This window comes from Monodon monoceros, unplaced genomic scaffold (assembly GCF_005190385.1).
Source record: "Monodon monoceros isolate NGI ecotype Baffin Bay Population unplaced genomic scaffold, NGI_Narwhal_1 Super_Scaffold_20, whole genome shotgun sequence".
Taxonomy (NCBI): Eukaryota; Metazoa; Chordata; class Mammalia; order Artiodactyla; family Monodontidae; genus Monodon; species Monodon monoceros.
Genome location: NW_021703777.1, coordinates 134,804,996 through 134,830,302, shown reverse-complemented (window position 1 = coordinate 134,830,302; position 25,307 = coordinate 134,804,996). Strand labels below are relative to the sequence as shown.

Here is a 25,307-nt window from a genome sequence, read left to right as displayed (position 1 = left end):
CCAGCAGCCTGAGTGTGGCCCCCGTGGCCCCAGGGTCTGGGGCAGGCTGGAGGCCCTGGCTGGGGGCCAGGGTCAGGTGGGCAGGCCAGCCAGGGGGTGTTCTGAACCCACTTCCGCTGTGTGGCCGGGGCCGTGTGGGTGGGGTCACCCACTTGCACACAAGGTGGAGGTGCAGGGTGGCCGGGGCCCAGACTCTCGGGCGAGCGGGTGCCGGGGCCGGGGCGGTAGCTGCACTGGGCCTGTGTGCCTGACGGCCCCCCGCGCCCTCCGCAGACTGCCTACTGATGCTGGCCTACAAGGACAGGTCAGAGCGAGCCCGAGGGATGCGGGAGCGCAGCAGCCTCGCGCTGGAGGACATCTGCGGCCTAGAGCCCGGCCTGCCCTACGAGGGCCTGGCCCACACGCTGGCCATCGTCTGCCTGTCGCAGGCCATCATGCTGGGCTTCGACAGCCGGGAGGCCATGTGCGCCTGGGACGCCCGGATCCGCCACGCGCTGGGTGAGGGTGAGTGACACCGGTGCGGGGCTCCGGGGGCCCAGCCTCTGTCCTGAAGCTTCCCGCGGGCCCCGCCGACGGGCTGCAGAGGCCAGGACGCGACTCCAGGCCACGGAGCCCAGTGCTTGCTGAGCGCCCTCCGCTCGGCCGCAATTGGGGCGGGGGGCTGGGGGGCTGGCCCCTCTTGAGCTCCCTAACTTTTGACCCCATTCATCTGAACTAGAGCTTTTAGCCCCAGCGGGCGGCTGGCTGAGCAGAGTGATCCGCAAGTGCTACCCTTGGCTTCTAACGGGGCCGCCTGAGTCCAGAGCCGGGGCGGCAGGAGCCGCGCGGTGTCGGGAGCGCCGTCCCCCGCGTGTCCCTCAAGGGGAGTAGCGGGGTGCGGGGAGTGCTCTCGGGAGATGGGGGGACCCAGCCCACCTCTCAGCCCCGCTGCCCACCCGGCTGTGTGAGCAGAGGCGGGCGGGCCCCCAGCTGAGCCATCAGAACCCATGATATTTTTTTAAAAATTAAAAAAAATTGAAGTAGAGTTAATTTACAATGTTGTGTTAGTTTCAGGTGTCCAGCAAAGTGGTTCATTTATACACATATACGTATATTCTTTTTCATGTTCTTTTCCATGATAATTTCTTACAAATAAAGAGTAGAGTTCCCTGTGCTATACAGTAGGTCCTTCTTGTTTACCCGTTCTATATATAGCAGTGTGTATATTTTAATCCCCACGTCCTAATTTATCTCGAAACCCGTGATATTTTAACACCATATTTTAAAAATTCAAAATTAAAGCCTAAAGCCCGTGACGAACAAAGTGTCAGAGTTTAGAGTGAAGCTGGGCTCCGAGCCACCCTCAGACATTCCCGTCCTCAGCTGCCCCAGCGCCACAGCCAGCCTGGTCTCGATTCACACATTTGCTGTTTCGCTCACCGTGGGCATTTTGCATTAATTTTTGTTGTTTGAATAATCACTAAAATGTCAGTGATCTTGGCCACTGTTTTGTGCCCAGGTAAGGCCATTGCTCACCTCACACCAGCCCAGCCCGGCTAGGGGGCTGCGGCCCCTCCCACCTCTGGGCGCCCCCAGAGCAGTCCCCTAGTCTGGGGACGTGTGGACAGCTCAGTGAGGGGATGCAGTGGCAGAAGGGAAGAGCGCGCCTTTCCAGAAAGTTCTGCGGTTGGGGGTTCCCGCCAGTTCAGCCTGGCTCAGGGCACGGCTCCTTTTCTGCTACGGGGCAGGCAGGGCCCTTGCACAGAGGCAGCTGGTGCCCTGTCTCGGCACCTTGCCAGAAATCACCAGGACACTGATGGGGTCGCTGACCCCCAGCTTCCTTGGGCCGGGCACTGCAGGCCCTCAGGGCTTCCTGCAGGGGCTTGGGTGGGGCTCAGGGAGGAGGAGGTGGGGCTGGGACTGGGCCCCTCTGGGTTGGAGATGAGGCTGGTGGGCACGGGTGGGTAGGCCGCCGTCCACTCCTGGGCCCGGCTACTCCGGGGTGCACCCTCTTCTGAGGTGGGAGCCATCTGGGGAGAGAAGACCATCCTTCTGAGGGGCTTCAGGGCAGAGCGCTGAGCCGAGGTAGTGGATGAGATCTCGGGGAGCAAGTTGTCCTGCTCGGCGCCAGGGAGAACCCCTAACTGGAGAGGGAAGGGGGTCCACGGTTTCCTGAGCGTCCCTGCGGTCAGGCTGGGCTGTGAGGCAGACCTTAGACTCTCCACGGACCAATGGGAGGCTGGGCCTCCTGGGCCTCCGTTTCCCCATCTTTGAAATGGGACCACAGCAGCTACCCTTGGCGGGGGTTCTCAGAAGACGTGCTGTGAACAGGAGTCCTGAGGCCACGGACCTACCAGGAGTCACATGTGAGCTTTTACTGGAGCTCGCCGGGGCCAAGTTAGGATGGGGAGGGGGCCCCCTGCGGATGGGAGAGGTGAGTGTAGCCACCTCGGGGCTGGACGCTGCGCTGGGAGGCGGGGTGGGGCAGACCTGCCCTCTGAGCTGACCCTGGGATGCTGCGCCCCCCTCCCCCGCCTCTGCCCCAGCGACGCCCTCTCGCCCCTGCCCCGCCCTTAGTGCACAGGTTCCACGTGACCGTGGCTCCAGGCACCAAGCTGGAGAGCGGACCCGCCACCCTGCACCTCTGCAATGACATCCTCGTCGTGGCCAGGGACGTCCCTCCGGCCGTCACGGGGCAGTGGAAGCTGTCGGACCTCCGGCGCTATGGGGCCGTGCCCAGCGGGTTCATCTTTGAAGGAGGGACCAGGTGTGGGTACTGTAAGTATGTGGGCCGTGGGGACCCTGGGCCGCGGGCAGCCCCAGACCTCCCGGCTTCCCGGCCCGACCGTGGTTCAGAGCCGACCCTCCTGCTTGCAGCTGGCCTCTCGGGGACACGGCAGGGTTATGTCTTTTAACGTCGAGCCCAGACCCTCAGCCGTCTCTGTTCTTGCTGTTGGAGGGTGGGTGCTTGGAGGCTGAGAGGAGGGCCCCTCCCGCAGGAAGCCCATGCAGGGGCCACCCGGAGGCAGCTCATGGGCCTACGTCCCAGGTCACAGAGCATCAGAGCGGCTCAGGTTGGCTTTAAAAAAAAAGGGGGAAGAAGAAGAATAGATGCATTTACTGAGGATGTGCTGAGAAACTCCGTAGTGGACCCGCCAGCTCCCTTGGCCCTCCCAGGCTGGACGTCACAGGTGGGGGCCGAACGCGAGGGCCCAGCAGTGAGGCAGGGGTCCCGAGGGCTGAGGTGGTGTCCGAGCTCCAGCAAGCTGTCCTCGAGGCCGGGAGGGGCGTGGTGGGAGTGGGGGATGTTCCAGTGCCCCCAGCCTGCTGTTCTCCAAGTTGGGGGCCGCTGTGGACCTGCTGTCACCGCGGGGAGCGAGAAGTCCCTTCCCTCCTCTCCAGCGGGGCCGAGCCTATCTGCGTGGCCTCCCCGGGCTTGCGGCTGGCCGAGGGCCTCCTGCTGACCAGCTGGGCGGCCTCGAGGGCCATGGTCAGTGTGCTGGGCTGTGCATCCCACCTCCGTTCAGCCTGGGACCCTGGTCAGGGGGATCATCGGCCCCTCCCTCGTGTGCAGGGTGGATGGAGGCTCTAAGCTGGGGGCGACCTCTCTCCACCTCTCCACCCCTGTAAAGGGGCATTAACCGCCCCCCTCTCTGCCACCCGCAGCCTCATGAGAGCACGCAGATGGCCAGGGCCTACCGCAGGGTCTGGCACACGCTCGGTATGGCCAGGATGGGGGTCCACCTGGCTCTGGGGCCTTGGTCATGCCTGGATTTCTCTGGACAGAGGACACGGTTGTGCTGCGTGCTGGGCATCTGGCCCCCTCATTCCGCAAGGGGTGTGTGAGGTGGGACAGGCTGATCCGGCCCAGCCTGGCAGCCCGCAGGGCCCTGCCTTTGAGGGGACAAGATGTAGGCTTCAAAGGTGCTTAGCAAACAGGTGAACAAGCAGGTGAGGGCCAGGTTCCTGCTCAAGGCAGCAAGATGTCTGTAGCCACTGAATTGTATGATGCTCCCTGGTCCTGGGCTTGGGGGAGGTTAAAAGCTTGGAGACGCAGGGAGGCAGGGAGGGGCGATGTAGCGGAGGCGAAGGTGGACCTCTGGGGCGGGAAGTTTGGCGCAGTGGCCCTGGAGCTGGTGGGGCGGCCGCAGACGGCGCCCGAAGGGCCTTGACCGCGGCTGGGCCTGTGCATTTCCCACCTGGAGTTTTTGAGCATGAGTGAGGGGTGAGCGCAGCTGTCGGCCTGCCTGCCTGGGCTGTTGTGGAAGGGTGCACGGGACATTGGCCAGAGTCCTTTCTGCTGGACAAGCCGTGGGCCACCTCGTCTTTGGTACATCAGAGGTGACAGCAGCGGGTGGTGCAGGGGACCCTGGCCCAGCTTTGTTTCCCTCCCTCACGTGGCTGGCCGGGAGCCGCAGGTCACAGCGTACTTGGCACGTGGTTGCCCTTCCCTTCCGAGATCTCCTCCATGTGGGGCCCTGGAGCTGCTGGGGGCACCCCGGGCAGGGTAGGGGGGAGAGACCAGCGTCCTGGCTGGAACTGTGGAATCCCTGCGTGCTGAGCCTCAGACAGGATGGCTTGTGGCTGTTTTGAGGACTGGGGTTCAGACCTGGGGTTGGTGCTGGCGTGTGCCCTCGAGCGGGGGCAGGCCAGGAGGACCGGTTCCTTGGAGACCATTTTATTTGCCCGGACATAATGTAATAGAGCCCTCTAGATATTTCTCCCCTGAGGCCTCAGGGTTGAAAATTCCGACTCTTGGTGTGGGTGGGCTCCTTCTGTGATCGTCAACAATTCCAGGCACCGGAGCAGCTGAACCTCGAGCCGCTGTGCCTTCCCTGGGTCCCCAGCGTGAACTGTGACAGGGCCACCTTGTTGCTTCTGCCTGAGGCCTCGAGTTAGCTCCGTCCACAAACCCGGGCTGGCCCAGCGGATCCGCCTTGACCTGCAGGCTGCAGGCCAGACATTCTCCCTCCCGCTGAGGGACCCTGGACCGAGAGAGAGTCCCTGTTGGGCATCCTCATCTCCCCTCCAGGCTGTCTGGAGGCCCCTGGCCAAACCCACCCGGTCAACGGTGGCCGAACACGGTGGTGGGTGGCTAGGCCAGCCTGTCCCGACCCTCTGCCCCCGGCAGGTCCCACTGGGCTCCGTTCTCTTCCAGGGACAAGCTTGCCGCTGCTCTGCTCGTGTAAGCCAGTTTTTAGGCTGTTACCGGACTCGATGCAGGGCTGGGTGGGAAGGGACGGTGCACCCCTGTGCGTGTGGTCAGAGCACCAGGCCGCTCAGGACCCGGGCCGTCCTGGGAGGAGGGTGGCTAGTTCAGGTCCAGGAAGGGTGTGAGTTAGGGTCCTGGGGCCACGCGGCAAATGACCACAAACCGGGGCCTTAGGACAACACAAATTTGTTCCTTCACCGTTTCATTCAAAGTCAAAGTCGGGGAAGGGCCGGGCTCCCTCGGGGGTCCAGGGGAGGGTCTTCCCTGCCTGTTCCAGCTCCCGGGGGGGGGGGGGCAGGTGTGCCCGGGCTTGTGGCTGCGTCACTCCCGTCTCTGCTCCGGCATCACGGGGCGTCTCTGTAGGACACCAGTCGTTGGATTTAAGGCCACCCCACACTCGGGGATGATCTGAGAGCCTTCACTTGAGCACACCTGCAGAGACCCTTTTCCAAATAAGGCCACAGTCATCAGCTCCAGGATGTGAACCTATCGTTTGGGGCCACCGTTCATTCAGCCCATGACAGGGGTCACCTGAACTGTGACGGTGCCAGCATCCAGATCTCGATGAGTCTGTGGGCACCGGGACAGAGAGTGGGTTAGAGTCCCCAGAAGGCCCTGGAGGGTTTTGGATGTAAGGAATCAACATCTTCTCCCCTGGGGCAGGTCCCAGCCTGGACCCTGGGCCCCCCAGGCCACACCCCCTGGGCCCTCAGCCTCAGACCACTCCAGAGAGCAGTAACTCGACCCTGGCCCCCTTCACCCATCCTGAGGCGTGGGTGACAGGATGTCAGGAGAGGGCCCTGGAGCGTGTGGGGGAGGGGTCGGGCAGGTGTGCGGGGGGCTCCGTGTGGCTCCGGGTACCGCGTGGGTGGACGTGTCCTCTCTGTGGCCTCCACGTGGACGATAGCCTGTGCAGATGGTTCGGATGGGGGTTGGGCTTGGTGGCCGGGAGCTTGAGGTCCCCCAGCGTGGCCCGATTCTCTCTCTCTGGGGTGGTCACGGCCCGCTGTGTGTGTTTAGGGCTGCAGGGCAGGGGCAGGGCATGCTGGTGAGGGTGACACAGAGGTTTAGGGCCCCTTCCCCAGCAAGAGGCTCAGCAGGCAGGGAGAATGGTGGGCCCGGGAGAGTGGGGTCTGTCTGCGGTCTGGAGCCTGGGGAGGGCTTTGGAGAGGGCCAGGGGGCATTTGGACAGGGCCTAAGCAGGAACGGAAGTTTCTAGGATGAGGGGCCCCAGAGGAAGTCCCCGTCCTTTACATTGGCAGGTCCTGTCAAGGGCACTTCAAGGGCATTTCCACATCCGTGTGAGCCGGCTGCGGACAGGATCGGGGTCCTCGGATGCTGAGGAATTCAGCGGGTGGTGGAGGGCGGGGGTCCCAGGCTGGCTCCTAAGTCTGTGCAGGCTGCTCCCCCTCTCCTTCTCCCTAGCTCCTCGGGGTCCAGGCCATCCTGTCAGCCCCTTGGGGTGCAGTGAGCATTTTAAAATGATTTTTATATGTGCGTAAAGGAGAAGCTCTGAACTAGGGAGAGACCGTCTTGCCACGCCTGTCCAGCTCTGAGAAGCCCTTAAGTGCCTCTTTTGTGGTCCAAATGCTGGTCTCGCTGGAACTGCTGGAGCCCTGGTCTTGAAGCCCAGGAATCTTGGGGAGGAGGGAATGCATTCAGGGGCTTCTCTGTGGCCTGCACTGGGTGAGGGGTTGGAGCTGGGAGCACACGGCTGGGGAGACTCAGCCTGTGTGGGAGGACACAAAGCGTTTAGAATCCTCGGGGGCACAAGGGGAGCCGGGGAGGGCCACAGACCCCAGCCCGGGAGCGTTGGGGAGGCCCTCTGGAGGTGAACCTGAGTGGGGCCTCTGCGGGGTGAATAGGAGTTGGCCCAGCCGCCGAAGGTAGGGAGGGCTGGGGGGAAGAGAGAAGGTGCTCCAGCCATACATTAAGTGCGGCTGGGTGACGGGAACAGTGTGTGCGGGGTGGCAGAGGTGAGGTAAGAGGAGGAATCTGGACCAGAGCTTGCACTGTGTTCCCAGGGTAGCAGGGAGCCATCAAAGGTGCTAGAGCAGGACAGTGCCACCCACAGATCTGTGTTGAGGGCGATAACTGTGGCCCCAGGGTGTAGACGGGATGGAGGCAGGGGCCGTGAGTGGGCGTGAGATGTGGATCCGCTGAGGCAGGGTCCTGCTGTGGGCGGCAGCTGGGTGGGTGGGCAGGGCCTGTGGGTTCAGGAATGTTAAGGTGGTGAGTGAGAGGGGGAGGGAGGGAGGGAGGGCCAGCCTGGGGTGGGCGGGGAGGAGGGCGAGGCCAGGCGAGGGTCCCAGCAGGGTGGGCCTGGGCTGAGCGGAGCAGTGCTTTGCCGGGAGCGTTGGGGAGGCCCTCAGGAGGTGAACCTGAGTGGTGGGGCAGGCGTCCCAGGCTGGGTTGCAGCCTGTGCAGAGGCCCCGTCAAGAACCTGTTCAGGTTTATACTTGGAGCTTGAGTCTCCCCTTGGGGTCTAGGGCCCCTGTCACATTTCTGACAGGTTTGTGGTTGATTTCAGCCCTCTGCCCTGAAGTCTCTGCTCCGGGGGTGGGAGTTGGGCCCGGAACCTGTCACCCTTTTGTAGTCCACTATGGCATTTGCATACGGGGATGGTTCTGGGCGCTCTGCGTGTCCAGGGAGGTGACACTCTGGGTGTCCAGGGAGGCCTCAATTGCACAGGGCCAGGGAGAGATGGGGCTGGGGTGATAGTCACCCCAAGAGACCCCCCTGCAGGGCCCCATACTTCGTGGGGTTCTAGGTGCTCACACCAACCCTACGTGGTGTGTGCACATCCCCATTTTACAGGCAGGGAAACTGAGGCACGGAGCTGTCCGTGAGTTGCCCTGGCCTGTCCCTCTGAGCGTGCTGGAGCCGAGGTCTGGCCCTGGGGGGACCTGACCCCACACTGCGTGCCCTGCCGTGCTGCCAGCCACCCCAGCGCCCGCCTGGCCCTGGGGTTAAGTGGGGCAGGACCAGACACTTTTCAGCTCTCAGCAGACTCGGGGATTCCTTTTTGGGGTGTTTTGCTTCAGTCTGTTTCCCCCTAGGCAGAAAAGCAGGCCCCGTGTCCTCCTGTCCTTGGGGACCTGCAGGGTGGCCTCTCGGGACCATCTGGACGTGATGGCATGCGAGCCTCATCCCACATCTCCAAGTGGGAGATGCCCGCTGTGTGCAGGCGGTGTTGTCAGGGCAGGCGGCTGGCATTTAGCAGCGGCCGTGAGGATGTGAGGTGCCTGCACTGCGTGGCTGCCTCCTGCCCGGATGGGGATGGGATGGGCTGAAGAGGGTGGGGAGACGGCTCCCTCGAGGATGGGACAGAGCCTGCTTCCCGGAGGAGTTGTTTGTTTTTTTTGGTCTTGTTTGTTTTTGTTTTACTGTGGCAAAATACACATAACACAAAATGTACTCTTTAAACCACTTTTAGCATGTAGTTCAGTGGCAGTGAGCACATTCATGCACGTAATTCTGCCCCCATCACCACCCCCATCCCCAGAACCTTTTCGTCTTCCCGAACCCTGTCCCCATTAAACACTCTCTACCCATCCCCTCTCCCCGCCCAGCCCTGCACCCTTTATTCTACTTTCCATCTCTGAGTTTGATGACTCTAGAGACCTCATATAAATGGCATCATGCAGGATTTGTCCTTTTGTGACGGGCTTGTTTCACTCAGCGCAGTGTCCTCGGGGTTCATCCATGTTGTAGCAGGTGTCACCATTCCCTTCCTTTTTAAGGCTGAATCAGATTCCACCGTATGGATGGACCACATTTTGTTTCTCCATCCGTCGATGGACACTTGGATTGCTTCCGCATTTTAGCTATTGTGTGTGACGCTGCTATGAACGCGGGTATGCAAATATCTCATCAGGACCTTACTTCTAATTCTTTTGGGTGTGTGCCCAGAAGTAGAATTGCTGGATCAGATGGAGGTTCTCTGTTTAATTTTTTGAGGATCTGCCACCCTGTTTTCCACATGACTGCCCCGGTTTACATTCCCACCAACAGTGTACGATGGGCCCAGTTTCTTGCACCCTCGCCAGCACTTGTTTTCGGTCTCATTTTAGTTTTCTTTTTCTTTGTTGTTTAAGTAGTAGTCCTCCTAGTGGGTATGAAATGATCAGGTGAAATTTAAAACTTCATTTCGAATGAACTTATTTCATTGAACTATGCTTCTTTCTCCCCAGATAAGGGCAGAGACAAACGAAACATTAATTACCAGATGTTTTACTCTATTAGGAAACTCTGTGCAAAATAATATCCCAAGGGGCTCAGTTAGCTGTGCCAACTTCCTGACTGATAATCCGTGCTGTCTGGACTTGAGCTTTCTAGAACCTTCTCGGCAGGAAAGTCCTCCAACGCCTTCAGACTCTGTCCTCGACTGGACTTCACCGTGGGGTCTTTGTCAGCAAAGGGTGGAATGCTTGTTCTCTGAGGAGCTGGGGACTGAGCTCTTAATGGGGTCCAGTGACCAAGGTCTGGAGGCCACAGATTAAAGACTAGCTTCAGATGGGACTCGGCCGGGATCTAACTGGGCTCATTGAACGTTTGAAGGAAGGCCTTTCTTTCTCACGGCTGGAGATATTCATAACGCGGGCGAGTTTTGCTGCACCCGAGGATCCACAGCGTCTGTGTCCCGCTCCGCAGGACTCTCTCCTCCTTCTGTTAATTTCCCGTGTTATTTATTGCTGGGGGACAGACACCCCAAACTTAGTGCTGTTTCCTGGCTTGCGATTCTGTGGGTCAGTGGTCTGGGCAGGGCTCTCAGGGCTCTCTCTGCTCTGCATGGTGTACTGGGGTCACTCGGGCAGTGGCGTTTGGTGGGTGGCCTCAGGCACGGCCTGGGGCCCTGGTGCTGGCTGTTGGCCGGGACGCCTCAGTTCTCCTCCGGGGCCTCGCCCTCCAGCAGGACAGCCGGGTTTCTCACAGGGTGGCTGGTTCCAGGAGAGCAAACGTGGGGGTCTCCAGCCCCTAAGGCCTCGGCCCCAAACCCTAAGGAGCGTCCCTCGGTTACTTCCTGTGGCGCAGACCCCGGGAGAGAGCCCGCCTCGGGGTGGAGCCTTCACGGACGTGGTTGAGAGGAGGCACGGGGGGGCCGTCGTGACAGTGACCACACCGGTACAACGTGGCAAAACGGGTCCAGGCCCTAGCTTGCCTCCCCTCCCCCAAAACAGATAAGCAAACAAGAAATGCGGAGAGCCCTTCCCTGGGGAGGGGAGGGGGCCCGGCTGCCTCCACGCCCCCCTTTCCATCTACACTGAGCACGGGGGTCTTCTGGGCGCCTGGCCCTGGGTTAGACACAGGGGACTGCAGACGACTCAGAAGTGGTCCTGCCTCAAGGTGCTGGGCCTGGCGGCCGGGACAGCGTCAGACCCAGGAGGTAAAAGGTCGGGGGCTCTGCCCCAGAGGAGGTGTCCCCTGAAAGCATTACCGGGTGAACCGTCAGGGGTCAGGGGTCAGGAAAGGCCATGTCACCGGAGCAGAGTCTCAGCAGGTGAAGGGGTGTCACGGGTGGCTGCGGGGAGTCGTGGAGGGGGACGGCCGCGACGGGGGAGGTGCGTCAGGTGGGCCGGGCACACCTGGGGAGCTTGTTGTCCCCAAAGCCTGGGGTGGGGAGGGGAGCCACGGGGCAGCGGTAGGTCGCTGCTGGGTCCGGGAGGCCTTGTCCCTTGGTTGTGAGGCTCAGGCTCGGGAGCTCACAGACTCCCGTGGAATGCCACCGGCTCTGCTTCCCCTGTAATGTGGTTTTTTATAGTCGGGGGACTGACTGTGCCGAGGCCTCTGCCAGCTGACTGTAAGCTCCGGATTAGAGGCCTGGCCCCGGGGAGCGGGGGTGGCCGGGACGGGGCCTCCTCCCTGCCCGCCCGCCGCCGGCCAAGGTCCCGGGCTCGAGTTCTAGGTTGGGAGGGACCATCCCCCAACCCAGCCCCTCTGGGCAGTGAGCCTCGTGGGGGCCCCCGGGGGACCCCCAGGATGGGCCTGGCTCTGCGTCTGCTCAGACGCTCCGTGGTGCCAGGACGTGGCCCCTCTCTGGGCGTCCGCTTTCTCACCTCTCGAGCAGGCGTGTCACCGGTTTGGGGCCTGGTGGCCGCCCAGGGGCATGGCGGCCTCACCACGTGTGGGACTGGCCCGGGTCCCTGGGATTCGGTGCCAGCGAGCGTGACCGGGACAGTTTTAGTGCGCCGCTTCCCCGTCTGCCCCGGGCACCCTCCTTCCAGAGGGAGCAGGCCTTTCTTTGGGCAGAGGGAGGAGGGCGAGGCACCGAGGGATTCCTGTGTGGTGACACCACGCCGGGCGTCCAGCCCCGGTGACCCGGTGTCCCCATTCACTCGGCCGCGGGACTTCATTCACGCTGGCGGGGCTCCGGCCCAGCGCAGGGCCCTGCGGCCGCTCTGCGCCCTGGCGTCTTGCAGGCCCACGTGCCCCCTCTAGCCGAGCCCCCTGGTCTGGGATCCCAGCCGGGCCTCCCCTCTGTCAACGAAAATAATCAATAAACCATCAATAATAAGAATAGAAAAGAGTTTTATTTGAGCCAAACTGAGGACAAGCCCAGAAACCTGCTTCCCAGATGACTCCGGAAAAGCAGGGTTTTCAGCACAGCTTTATATCTTGTCAGAACAAAGACCATCAAAGAAGTCAGGGTGACGTTTCTTCAAGGTTTCAAAAAATAATAAAAATAAAAAAACAGACCAGCGCGTACACAGAGAGTCAGCGTGGCCTTGGCACCTGGGAGGGAGGCTTAGCGTCGAAGGAGAAGGGGCATTTATTTAATCTTCATGTTTAACGTGGACGGTCTTCATTGCTGGTCGATGTGCCCTTTCCTCTAATAATTAAAGCAGATGTGCAATTCGATAGACCACAAATAGGCTCTTTTAGTTAGCATCAAACTCAAGTGAACTCGCGTATAAGCCACGATGACTTCCCCGTATCTCAGTATGTAAACGTGTCTTTTAAAATCACCTCTGTGGGTGGGAGCCCCGAGGCTGGATCTCAGCCCTGCAACTGCGCACCAGGGGCTCCAGTGCCCCCCACCCAGAAAACGAGCCTGGGAAGAGGGGAGGGGCTTTGAGGTGGGCCAGGCTGCTTCGTCTGCAGGGCAGGAGCCACCGCCTGTATTTTGCCAGCTTCCCCTCACCACAGCCCGGGTGAGGAAACCAGGTCTCGCAGCCGCCCTCCTGGATGTGCACCCGCCGCCCACCCCTCAAAGGAGCGCGGGCCAGAGGGAGGGGCTGCTGGGCTCTCCACGCAGCCGGGACGCCCTCCTCGGCCCACTCTGTGACCCCCATCCTCCAGAAGTCGCCCCAGCTCCTCTCACCAGCCTGGGAGACGAGAGATGGCTGACGGCTTGGGGCCAGCGGGCAGGACGCCCTCTCCCACCTTGCTGAGGCCGTGCAGCCCGGACTCAGGCCGGGATGGTGTCCTCAGGCCTGGGAGAGCCGGCGTGTGGCCTGAGCCGCCTGCATGGCTCACGTCACCACAGTGCCGTGGGGACATCGCCGCGGTGCTCGGGGGCGGGGGGGGGGGGTGTCTCACGGGTTGGCTCAGGCCTCTGTGGGCTGTCCCCGCGCAGCGGCCCTGAGCCCGCCCTGCAGGGGCCCCACCGACCCGAGCTCTGGCCAGGCTGACACCGGGGTCTGTCCTCCCTCTGCAGGGGCTGGGGTCTTCTTCCTGTCCTCGGCCGAGGGAGAGCAGATCAGTTTCCTGTTCGACTGCATTGTCCGCGGCATCTCCCCGACCAAGGGCCCCTTTGGGCTGCGGCCTGTTCTCCCAGGTGGGTGCCGGAGTTGGGGAGTCCGGCCTGGTGGGAGGGTCAGGTGGGCTGCTTGATCTCGGGTTCCACAGGGTCTGAGCTGCTGGGACGCTCAGAGGCTGAGGCTTTCGGTTGGGACAATTACTGCAGCTGCACCAGGTGGGCCAGCAAGAGGCCCAAGCCCGGGACCCTGAAGACCTTCCGAGCCAGCCCGTCTCCCAGACCTGGGCTGGGCCCTCGCCTGCGGTCGCTGGGGTCAGGGCTGGCTCCGTGGGAGCCAGAGTTCGGGCTGGAAGTCGCCTTGTAAGCTGGGGTCTCAGCGCATCGGGTTGGTAGGTGCCAGGGCTGCATGAGCTGGCCTGGCCTTCTCTCCCGCTTCCCTGGCTGTGGCTGGGACACTGCTCTTCAAGAGTCCTGGACCAGGGATGGCGCTGGCCCGCGGAGGGCCACGCTACCTGGGCATTTCTTCCCTCGGGGAGGCCGGGGAGGCCCAAGCCCATGGCAGGGACAAAGGCTGGTCCTTGTCATCGCAACTTCCTTTGACCGAGGCCCTCCGGGTGGGTGGTACCCAGGGTCACCGATACTCCCCTCGCCCCAGTGAAGCAGCGCTTGTCCCCTTGTCCAGGTGGGAGACCAAGGCCTGTGGCCGGACAGCAGGTGGTCAGTGAGCTCACATCCGTGGCCTCCTTGCGTGGGCACCATAGCCAGGTCGGGGGCAGGTGGACCTCCTAGGGAGACAGGGGCTGGCGACGTGCCAGGTCCCCTTTCTCCCAGCGTGCGCTCCTCAGCCCCGCAACCCCCCCAAGCGGGCCCGGGGGGCGGGGTGGGGGGCGGGATGGGGAGGAAGGAGGCAATTCCTGTGACCGGAGCCTCGCCGCCCGGGCTCTGCTGGGTGGTGCGGCGGCGCCCTCTGCTGGCGTCTTACCGCATTGCAGCCGCAGGTAGTGGTGTGGGTGGCCGGGATCAGAAGGGGGCTGGCGTGGATGGGGCAGGTGTGGACAGCTGGGGTGTGGACAGGGCTGGTGGGTCCCTGCTCGCTGAGCCTGGCCGGTGTCGTGTTGAAAGCCTGTGATCTTTGGGGACTCTTGAGATGTGGCCTCCATTGGGTCAGCAGCCTTAACACTGAGATTTGGGGGTGTCTTCTCAAGCTGACCGCTGCTCGGTCAGACGCACTTGGGCACCAAGGCCCAGAGGCAGGACCTGCCTCACATACAGTGGGGAGGGGGAAGGGGAGAAGATAGAGTTCCGGGGTCCACCCTGCCCCAAGCAGGTCCTGTGCGTTCCCACCTTGGTCCCATTGCGCGTGGCGTGCACTGTCTCTGCTCCCACGTTTTGCAGTCATGGCTGCGAGGTTCAGGGAGGGCAAGTGGTGGGGCTGTGAGTCCATCCAGTGCCAGCATCCTGCTGCCTCCCCATCAGCAGGAGGGTGTACCAGTGTCCTGACCCACTGCAGGGACTGTCCACTTTGGGGCACGGGGCATCTGCTGGTGGTCGGGGGGGCTGTCCTCGGGTCCGGGACACAGGATGATGGCCGGGGACCTGGACGGGGGTGGTTTGGGTACCCTGAACTTGGTGTCTGGCAGCTGGGGTGCTGGCGTGGGGAGGAGCTGGGACTCCCAGGGGCTCTGTTGTGGTGCTGCGACTGGACCGAGGTCCACACGGCCCTGGCAGTGCTGGGGTAACTGTGATGTCCTGAGCAGTGGGTGGGCCGCGGGGACGGGGCTGGGGCCGCCTCCTCGCTGACCGTCTCCTCTGCTGCAGACCTGAGCGCCGGGGGCCCGGCCGTGGAGGAGCGCGTGGCCCAGGAGGCCCTGGAAGCCCTGCGGCTGGAGAAGCGGCTCAGCCTTCTCTCCCACTCCGGCTGGCCGGGCAGCGCAGGTAGGGCCATGGCCTGGGCCGTGAGGGGTGGCCAGTGGCCCTGGGGCCGCAGCTGTCCCTTTAAGGCAACCTCCCAGCTCCTGTTCATTCATTCATGCCCCTCCCTCTGTTGGTCCATTCGTGATGCCACACTCACTAAGCCCCGGCCTGGATGCTGACCGTAAGCACGGTGCCCCGTGGGTGCTGGCTGGGGGGTTGGGTTCGAATTCCTTCCCAGCCACCGGGGTGTGGCCTGGTGAGGCTGTGGCTTCACCGTCTGTGGCCACACAGAAGGCTCAGGGGTGCTGGCTGCCGGGAGCGAGGCCCCTCAGCTGCTGTGCTCCGCGGGGAGACGGACAGAAAGGGCCGGCAGGCCCTCGAGGGGACGCTGCAGCTCCCGGGGGTGGTGGGTGGGGGGCTGCACCGGGGTCTCCTGGGCCAGAGGCGGGGGAGCTCTGCGGGCCCTTTGTCCTGTGTGATTGTCGCCAGTCCCACGGGTGCAGAGTGGGGACGGCGGCCTCTCCGTCCAGGCCCCTAGAGCCGGGGGCTCAGGTGCGCAAGGGCCGCCACCTTCCCGGAGGAAGGGCTCACGTCTGGTTCCCAGGGGGACGGCAGGGCGGGGACTGGTGTGGGCGAAGGGGCCATCCTGGGTGACGCTGGGCGTGGAGGTCCAGGCAGGGTGTGGGTCAGCCGTCCCAGGGTGGCGACTGGAGACCGGAGAGCGCAGGCCCTCAGCAGGGTGGGGGCGTGGGGGGGCTAGACGTCAGCTCCCACCTAGGCTCCCCAGCCCACCCCGGGCAGCCCAAGCCCCACAGGAGTCTCAGCCCCCGACTCTCCGTTCAGGGGACGACCGCAGCCTGTCCAGCTCGTCGTCAGAGGCCAGCCACTCAGACGTCAGCGCCAGCAGCCGGCTCGTGCCGTGGCCAGAGCCGTCCCCGTCCTCGGCGGGTGCGTCGCCGGAGGGTCTCGGGCTGGCGGCCGCCCAGGCCCCCGGGGAGGCCACAGCAGGTGCCTCAAGGCCACCCCCCAAGCCGCTGCGGCCACGGCAGCTGCAGGAGGTCGGCCGCCAGAGCTCCTCGGACAGCGGCATCGCCACGGGCAGTCACTCCTCCTACTCGGGCAGCTTCTCGTCCTTCGCAGGCAGCAGCCTGGACGTGTGGCGCGGGGCCGAGGAGCTGGGCTCTCTGCTCAGTCTGCCGGGAGGCGTGGTGCCCGAGCCCGGCCTGTGCGCCTGCGCCCCCGGGGCGGCCGAGTACCAGGTGCCCACCGCGCCGCGGCCCCACTACGACACGCCCCGCAGCCTGCGCCAGGCGGCCCAGGACCAGCCCCCCGCCACACAGGGCAGCGCCAGCGACGGAGCTGCCGGGGACTCGGGCGGCCGGCTGGCGGCGGGGTGTCCCTCCGGCTGGCTGGGCGAGCGACGGCGGGGACAGGCGACAGAGGCCCCGTCGGGGCCGGGCGAGCCCTGGGAAGCGGGCGCCCCCCACGCGGGGCCCCCTCCGGCTCTCTTTTCCGCGTGTCCCGTCTGCGGAGGACTGAAGGTAAATGCGCCTCCCTGAGGGCGGCGGCTGTGGGGTGGGCGGTGCCCTCGTGGGGCTGCCCTCTTGCCGTGGGGCGGCCTGGGGGCCTGGGGGTCCAGCCTGCAGGGAGGGCCGCGGACGCAGCTGGAAGTGCGTTCTGGAAGGTGGGAGGCTGGTGGGGGACCGGGTCCGGGGCAGAGCCCAAGGACCAGGTGCCCAAATCAAACAGGAGCCTGAGACTAACCTCTCTGCGCGTTGCGTTATGTCCGAGGGGCTTCACCTGCTTGCGCGCACAGGTGGTCTGTCCTTTGGGGGGTTTGCTGAGGCCCAGGAGGCCCCGGGGACTGTTGGGGGTCTGGCTCTCGGGACCCCGGGACCCCGACGGCTCACTCACAGCCGCCATTTTCTGAACCTGCGCGCTCCAGGGGGAGGGGCGGGCGGGGAAGGGCAGGGTCGGGGTCACTTGCCGGGAGCCCCGGGACAGCGCGGGCCGCGGGCGCCCCCCTCCGCCCTGTTGGCTGAGCCAGGGGCTGGTGGTCAGGACCAGAGGACGCAGGGCTCGGGCTGGCGTTCGCATTCAGGGGCCCCAGGCACTGCCGGTGGGCCGCCTGCGGGCGTCGCGCTTCCTCCACGCCCTCCGCGGTCGGCTCGGCCTGCTCTCCTGCATGGATTTTGGCTGCGTGGCCTGGTTTGTCCATTCGCGCTACGATTCCAGACGCCCGCGTGGAAGGCGAGGCCCGTGTCCGTCCGATCTGGGCTCCAGCCGGCTGCGTCCCGCACACAGCTCAGCTGTAACTGTTTCGCTTTGTACCTTCACTGCTGGCTGAAGCCGTTTGTTGCTCTTCACACCTGACACTGTTTGTAATATTCTTAGACTGGAAATAAAATTGTTTTTTCTTATCGTCTTGTCCTTTTCCATGTGGCCAGCTGTGTCCACCTCCCCCCCGGCCCTCCCAGTGGGGCCTTTAACTGTCCCTGAAATCCAGGGGCTCGGCCTCCCTTGCCCCGTGGGTCACAGAGCAGGGAGAGGCCTCGCCTGTCTGTTCAGCCTTAAGCCTGAACACGCCGGAGGCGTCAACGAGGAGAGCAGCCTCAGACAGCACACAGGCCTCGTGCACGTGTGCATGTGTGTGTGGTGTGTGTGCCAGCGTGTGATGTGTGCATGTGAGTGCTTTCATTTGCATGCATGTGTACTGTGCGTGAGACGTGCACACACGTGTGACATGCAACGTGCATGTGTGTGTCATGGCGTGCATTGCGTGCGTGCATTTGCATGCACTTGTGTGTGGCGTGTGCACATCCTGTGTGCACGTGTGTTACATGTGTGGTGTGATCTGTGCTTGGGTGCCAGGTGTATGTGTGTGCCCACGCACGTGTGTGGCCTGTGTGATGTGTGTGCACACGTTCACTGGAGACCACAATGTGGTCCTCAGTGGTCCCTTAGGCTCAGGCAGGTGGCTCCCTGTGTCCAGTGAGGGTGGACACCCTACCTCCCGGGCCAGTGAGGGTCCTGGCTCTGAGCCTGGAGCACCCTCGCCACCCCTAGTCTCCCCTACGTGGGCAGCAGAGCTCCAGGGACCCCATCAGGGTCCCCCTGCACATCCCGGGAAGCCACATCCCACCGTCACACCCACTTCACCCTGTTCACCGCCCTGTTAGAGAGCCGGGGGGCCCAGGTCCCTGTGGACGCTGAGGACCGGGGTTCTGGCCCGGTTCCTGCGACACTGCAGTGCAGGGAAGGGCAAGCTGGGGCCCTGTCTGCCGGCTGGGCAGCCGCCAGCAACTCATTGCCCCTGTCTGGGCCTCCTCCGTAGATAGGACAGCAGTCCCGCCTGCCTGGGCCCCGAGGGGCCTGCTGAGATGTTGTATGGAAGTGCTCGGTGGCTGCCTGTCAAAGGGGCTCGACTCACTGCTACTGTCGCCTCCCCAGAGGGACCCACCAGCCTTGTTGCAAAAGAAAGAGGCTGGGAGGTGCTGGTGCTGCGGGCTGTGGGGAGCGGCCCTGGAGGCCTGGGCAGCCCGCTCCCGCCAGAGCCCTCATCTTCCAGGCCCAGCCCTGCTGCGCTCCCACGTGCCCTGCCCGCAGACGGCCCGCCCTCCACCAGAGCAGGTGGTGGCCCCGGCGGCCGAGGGACTTGCCCTCCACGTGAAGCCAGGGAGGGCTGGAGCTGGGCTTTCGGCCTTCCCCTGGCCCGTGCGGGCACCCTGGCTGTGACCTCTGGTCTCCTGGACCGAGGTCGTTGGCCGGGACTTCAGGGAAGAGCCATCTGAGGGGCGCAGCGGGAGGGGTGGACCGAGGACCGCCAGGTGAGGGCTCGGGCGCGGTCGGAGCAAGTTTCCGGAGGGGAGGGGACGGGCTCTGGGCTGGAGGGGCGTGGCCAGGGCCTGGGCCCAGAGGAGGGAGGGGCCCTCCATGGGAGTGGCCACTGACCACCCTGGCCCTTTGGGGAGGCGATGGGGCGGCTCAGGAGGGGGGCCTAGCCCCCAGGAGGGTGTGCCTCAGTTTCCCCTGCAGCCCAGGGCAGCCCAGAGGCATGGAGCCTCTCATCGGGTGCGGCCAGGTGCGCCGCCAGGGTAGCCCCGTGGGAAGCTTTTGGCCTCGTCCCCTATCTTTCCGGAGCTCACGGGGTGGGCCTCGCGCCCCTGGCTGGGAACACCTGCTTCTGCACTCCTGGGGCCACCAGCTTCACTCACCCTCCCTGGGGTGGGGTGGGCTTCTCAGGTGCCAGGAATGGCAGGACTGGGGGCAACCAGAGAGTCGTCCTCGCCTCCCCAGGCTCCGTGCACCCACCTGCCCCCACCTGGCCCTGGCGCCCAGGGGGAGGGGACAGGAGGCGCCGCGTTTGCTCATCTCCCACGGCACGTGGTTTCGTCCTTTGGGTCTGACGCTGTGCCCGCAGGGCTCGCCGCTGGCACAGCAGGTGCCGTCTGTGGGTGGGGCTCTGAGCAGCTAGCGATGGGGCTCCTGAGGGCGGTCGGCTCTTGTCCCAGGTGTTGGAGGTCAGACACACCCTCCCCAAATCCCCAAGCCTGCCCGGGCGCCTTTACACAAGGTGATGGGTTAGGCCAGCCCAGGTGCCCAGCAGCCTGGCCGGAACCAGGGTCGAGGTGCTGTGTCCTGAGTTTGGGCAGCCCCTTTGACCTCCCAGAGAGCGGGTCAGGCTTCTGCACCCCTATGCCAGCCCGCAGCCCCCCATGAGACCCCACTGCCGGGCTGTCCTCCTCAGAAGCGCCGGGGATGCCAGACCCTTTCCTGTCAGGTGCCCCTGGCCCTGGCTGGCCCATCTCCTACTGGTTTGGGGGATGGAGGCTCAGGCAGCAGTGAACGTGCCGGCAGTGGGCCACCGTCCCTCCCTCCCAATCTGCCGGCAGACACTGTCCCCAGCTCTGAAGCCCCCGAACCCCTTTCCTTCTCGGAGTCTTTCTGCACCTCCAATCAGGCACCTCAAAGTGGCCACCCTGCGGTCTGGGGGCCTTGACCCATCTCACGGGGCCCCCAGGAGTGGCTCAGCCGGGGTGCCCTGCTTAGAGCAGGCCGGCAGTGCCCGGGGCCAGGGGTGACGTGACAGCCCTCGTGCATCTCATGGCTACAAACCGTGCCGCACAGCTGGCCGCCAACACTGCCGAGAGCAGCCAGGCCAGATGTGTTCTGGAGGCCCGAGCTGCCGACGCCTCACCCCAAATGGGTTTGTGGGTGTCAGGGTGGGCAGGGACCCCTGGAGAGGAGTCGGGCCCCTGGCTGGTCTCCCTGGCGGGTGGCCCTTTGTGACTCTTGGGTAGCATCCTGGCTCTTGGGCTGGGTGCCGGGTGAGCGGGAGCCGGATGGACAGACTGACATGTGTTCTCCTTGGTCTAGGGAGCTGCTGCCTCACCCCCTGGGCTCCCAGTGATGCACTCAGGTAGGCCTTGGCTTTGGCACAGCCTCGGGACAAGGGACGTGGGGTCACAGTGGCCGCAGTCACAGCCCAAGCCAGAAAGTCTGTACCAGACAAGACAGCGGGGGGTCAGTGGGAGGAGGGTGCAGCGGGGAGGGGGTGACAGTGGACAGCAGGGCGGCAGTGTGCAGCTGGGGTGAGCCCTGGCTGGGGTGCGATGGTGCCAGGCAGCGAGTTGAGGACAAGGTGGCCGGGCGTGGCCAGCCTGCCCGGGACGTGCCTGGTCAGAGCGGGCAGCTCTGGCCTGGAGCTGCAGCCTTTAAGAGGGAGGCTTGTCCTCCAGGTGACAGAGAACAGAGATGACGATGCTCTGGGGACCCAGGAGTGGGCAGGGGCATTGGCGACCTTGGTGGGAGGAAGCCCAGGCAGGGAGCCGGGGGAGACGCGGGGTCCCCTTGGAGAAGCCCCGTTAAGAGGTGACGGCTGGGCAGATGCTGGCTCTGACCCAGGGGAAGGCCTGGGAATCTGGGAGAGGCTGCAAGTCGGGGGAGGTTGGCCTCGGGTGGCGTGGCTGGAGGTCGGGGGTGTGCTCTGTGCCTCATTTTCTGTCGCACACGGAGTCTTTCTGCACACATTTAAGAAAGGCACACATTTTCTGTGCCTTTAAGGCACAGAAAGGCTTCTTTAAGGCACGCATTTTCTGTCGCACTCCTGTCGCACCTGCCCGGAGCCCCGTTGGCGTTTGCTGAGTGAAACCATCGACTTCTAGGAAATGGGGGAGGCAGGGGGCAGTTTCTTGGATGGGGGAGGGGACTTGAAGTGCCTGGGGCCACCCTGGAGGAGGTGTCACAGTGGATGGAAGTGTGGGCCTGCGCTCAGGGAACGATGCTCTGTGGGGACTCACCGGTCCAAAGAGGGTCCCTGAAGCAGATGGGGTGAGCCGGGAGGACAGCCGAGGGGGAGGGGCATCCTGCCTGGGAGGGCAGGGCACCTGGAAGCCAAGGAGGAAGTGGCCGGGAGGGATGTTTGAGGGTGGGCGGCCAGGGGCTGAAGATGGACGTGTGTCCAGCGGGCCATAGGGGGCATCCCTGGTCAGCCCGTTGTGGGGGGCAGGGGCACCCCGGTCAGGGAGGGACGCGGGTGGGGTGGGAAAAGATGGCCAGGAAAACTGGGGAGTCGGGGAGGCTCCCCAGGCCCTGGAGAGAAGAGCGGGACACTTGAGGGGTGGGCAGTGGGGAGCTCTTTCCCGAACAGTCTAGGGGGTCAGCTCAGCCTCGGCCACCGCCTGGGGACTCACAGCCCCTCTCCCCGCAGGACCCGAGAGGCCGTGCAGTGAGGCGCCCACATATGTGAACGTCCCCGCCAGCCCTTCCCCCCCAAGGCAGCTGCACTACTTGGGCCTGCAGCTCCAGGAGGGCGGCGCGGGCATCCGAGGTGGGTCCGCAGGGGCCTTGAGCCCCGGGCGCATCGGCCCTGGGCCAGGGGCTCGCGGGCACCCCCTCACAGCCCCGAAGCCGGCGCTCAGGCCCTGGCCGGAGCGCGGGGTGGGTGTGCCCCCGCCGGCTCACCTGGGGCTGCTCGCAGGGGCCGGTGCTTCCCGCTACGCGCAGATCGACATCTTGGCCACAGAGGCGGCGCACAGGGCGGGTGCCCGGCACGCGCAGGCCCGGGAGGAGCGGCTGCCGGCGCTGGAGCAGAGGCGGAAGGGGACCCCGCGGTGAGGCGGCCGGACTGCGACGCGACCCGTCGGCTTGAGGGAGCGGCCCCGCGGCACCTCTGCTGCGTCCCGGCGCTCAGGCTCCGAGCCGAGGGTGGGCGCGCTGCCCGGGCCTGGGGCGGGGGTGGGGGCGGGTGGACGGCTCCGGGGCGCTCCTCTGACGCCTGCTCTGGTCCCCAGGCCGGCGGGAGGTGCCGCCTGGACAGGTGTCGGGCGGCTCCGGGTGGACCTGAGGCGGCGTCTGGCGAGCAGTCTCCGGTCCTGGGATGCGATCTGCCCGCGCCTTTCCTGGAGGCGGCGACCCGGTGACGACGATGTGTCCCAGCCAAACGCATGTCCGCAACCGCGGGGGACCCGGCCAGGCCCCACCACGTGGCGCCCTCTGCAGGGCCCCCGCTGTCCCCTCTGGGTCACTGCTGCCCTGTGCCTGGATGGCATGGCCCTCGCGCGCTCAGCTGACTGCCCGCTTCTTGGGACCCATTTAGTTAGTTCTGTAAATGGTTTAAAATCACTCGTGTTCCACTGTCGACCCGGCCAGTTATTTCCTGAGGGTGAGGGCTCGTGCCACGTGCCTCTGGACACACGGAGGGACTCCTGGTGGCTGGGTGGGGCTCTCCCTGTGGCCTTGGTGGGTCGTAGGGCATTTCCAGGGCTCAGCGGGCCGGTGGGCTGGTTCCCCCTCCACTGGCCAATGGGAGTCCGGATGGTGGGAAGTTCCTGGAGTTGGCGGTGGGCTTCCTGTCCTCCTCGCCAAGCCGGGCTGTCCCACCCGGGCCTCAGAGATGAGATGGGGCCGTGCTCTGCCTGGTGGGGATCCCGACCAGGGCCCACGCAGACCCATCCCTCCCTGCCGTAACCCAGCGAGCCGTGGTTAGCCTGTCCGTGGGGAGCCCAAGCGGCTGCACCCCACACCTCCTCCTCCTGGCGGCGGGTCCCTCAGGCCGGTGGGGCTAGAACTTCAGTCCCCCTCCCCTGCCGAGCCTGTGGCGGCGAAGTGCCTAGTGGGATGCAAAGGCCCCGGGGCTGCTCAACAAACAGGTACGGTTTTCACACACCCTGGATGGGACTCCAGGGTAGCAGGCTTCCCTTTTAAGGCACAAGTGGGGGCAAAGCGTGGCCAGCGCACCCCAGTCCGGGGCTTCAGCTGTGTCAGGGTTCCCTCGGGTGGGAGGGGGGCCGACCTCCATGCCCTGGGCAGGCTGCACGCACCTGCTCGGGGACAGGCAACTGGGGGTCCCGGGCCTTACCAGTGACCTTGAGTGGCTGGCGTCTGGGGTCTCCCGTTTTCCAAATAAGATGAGCCTGCTGAGCTTCCGTGAGGCTAACACAGGGCCATGGATGTGTGGGGCATCGAGGAAGGGTCTCCGCACCCCCCTCCGGCGCTGTGGGTGGCCAAGGGGTCTCCTGGGCAGCATGCACCTGCAGCAACATGGTCATGGGAAGCAGAGCAGTTCCCTGCGGGGTCAGCCAGGCCTGGCCAAGGGCGCCACGAGAGGGGCGGTCGGGGAGCCGGGAGTCTGTGGAGGGGCCACGGAGCACAAATGCCAAGGGCAGGGGTGTGTCCTGACGTACGATGGCTGCCCTCCGGCCAGCGAGGCTCAGGGGTGCTAGGGCTAAGCCAGCTAGGGCGGCCACACAGGGTCAAGTGGGGACCAGACAACTGCCTGCCCTTCCTCCAGAGCTGCGAGGGGGGGCTAGCCAGCACTTGGTGGCCAAGTCCACCAGGGTCACCTCGGCAAAGCTGTTGCAGCCACCAGGGGTGAGGCCCATGGACCACTGTGTGGTCGTGGAAGGAGGTCTCAGGGACCCTGGACCCCAACTCAAGTCTGGGAAGGGCTCCCCACCTTTGCTGAGAGGGAAGGGGCATCCCTGGCCCAGCACCCCTGCAGTGACACCCCCATCACTGCCCTTCCCACTCCCCTCATGTCCTGTCATGCCCTGTGCCCTCAGGTCCCCAGGCTGGACCCTCCTCAGGCCTGAGCTGGCCTAAGGGAGACTGTGCAGGGCGCTGGACACAGATCCGGCAGAGAGGTGCCCTGGAGGCTGGGGGGCCTCCAGTGCTGTGCTGGGTTTAGCATCTTAATTCTGGAATATCAGTGTCAGACACAACACCTTATTATTGTTTTGTTGAGGTTTAATTGACAAATTATATTAGCTTTAGGTGGACAGCGTAACGATTCTATATTTGTATATATTGTGAAATGATCGCCACGGTAAGTCTACGTAACACCCAGCACCTCACAGAGTTACGGAATGTGATGAGAACTCTGAAGACCAACTTTCCATCAGCTGTCAATACACACTACAGTATTGTTAACTACAGTTGCCGTGTTGTACATTACATCCTGTGACTTAGTTTATAATCGGAAGTCTGTGCCTTTTGACCCCCTTCGTCGCATCATCCACTCCCTACCTTCCGCCTCTGGCAACCACACATCTGTTCTCTGTATCAGTTCAGTTTTTTTTTTTTTTAAGATTCCACATACATGTGAGATCATATAGTCATCTTTCTGTCTGTCTTACTTCACTTAGCACAATGCCCTCTAGGTGCATCCATGTTGTCACAAATGGCAGGGTTCCATTTTTTTAATGGCTGAGTAACATTCCATTGTATGTATGTACCACATCTTCTATCCATTCATCCATGGATGGGCGCTTCAGTTGCTTCTATATCTTGGCAGTTGTAGATAATGCTGGGATGAACACAGGGGTGCAGATATCTTTTTGAGTTAGTGTTTTCATTTCCTTCAGATAAATACCCAGAAGTGGAACCGCTGGATCATATGGTAGTTCTATTTTTAATTTTTTGAGGAATCTCCACAGTTTTCCACAGAGGCTGCACCCATTTACATTCCCACCAACAGTGCACAAGGGTTCCCTTTCTCGACATCCTAGTCAACATTCGTTATCTGTTGTCTTTTTGATAATAGTCATTCTAACATGTGTGAGGTGATGTCTCTCTGTGATCTTGATTTGCGTTTCCCTAATGATTAGTGATGATGGAATTCCCTGGTGGTCCAGTGGTTAGGACTCTGTGCTTCCACTGCAGGGGGCACGGGTTCAATCCCTGGTCAGCGAACTAAGATCCCGCATGCCTCAAGGCATGACCAAAAATAGGAAAACCAACAAAAAACAAAACTTAATGATTAGTGATGTTGAGCACCTTTTCATGTATCTGTGGGCCATTTGTATGTCTTTTTTGGGAAAATGTCTATTCAGGTCCTCTGCCCACTTGTAACTGGATTGTTTGCTTTTTTGCTACTGAGTTATATGCGTTCTTTATATATTTTAGATATTAACTCCTTATCGGATATGTGGTTCACAAATATTTTCTCCCATTCCGTAGGTTCCCTTTTCATTTTGTTGATGGTCTCCTTTGCTGTGCAGAAGC

General features: G+C 63.3%; 1 protein-coding gene across 3 annotated transcripts; it reads left to right on the top strand.

The window, feature by feature from the left end:
* Nucleotides 1-257: 257 nt before the first annotated feature.
* DOK7 (docking protein 7) lies at nt 258-16,363 on the top strand. 3 transcript variants are annotated; one of them, XM_029235893.1, is made up of 5 exons: nt 258-504; nt 2,557-2,757; nt 12,849-12,968; nt 14,709-14,825; nt 15,648-16,363. In XM_029235893.1, exons 1-5 carry the CDS (start codon nt 285-287, stop codon nt 16,361-16,363), a joined length of 1,374 nt encoding a protein of 457 aa, XP_029091726.1. In that variant the 5' UTR covers nt 258-284. The 3 variants fall into 3 exon arrangements, with proteins under 3 accessions (XP_029091726.1, XP_029091724.1, XP_029091725.1); XM_029235891.1 differs by lacking the exon at nt 12,849-12,968 and having other exon boundaries at nt 285-504; XM_029235892.1 differs by lacking the exon at nt 258-504 and having other exon boundaries at nt 2,629-2,746.
* Nucleotides 16,364-25,307: the final 8,944 nt, after the last annotated feature.

Bases quoted from the DNA above. Each gene is read 5' to 3' on its own strand.
- DOK7 (XM_029235893.1), top strand. From the start codon at position 285: ATGCTGGCCTACAAGGACAGGTCAGAGCGAGCCCGAGGGATGCGGGAG. The intron at 2,758-12,848 runs GTAAGTATGTGG...CTCCCTCTGCAG, and splicing joins AGGGACCAGGTGTGGGTACT to GGGCTGGGGTCTTCTTCCTG. The intron at 12,969-14,708 runs GTGGGTGCCGGA...CCTCTGCTGCAG, and splicing joins GCTGCGGCCTGTTCTCCCAG to ACCTGAGCGCCGGGGGCCCG.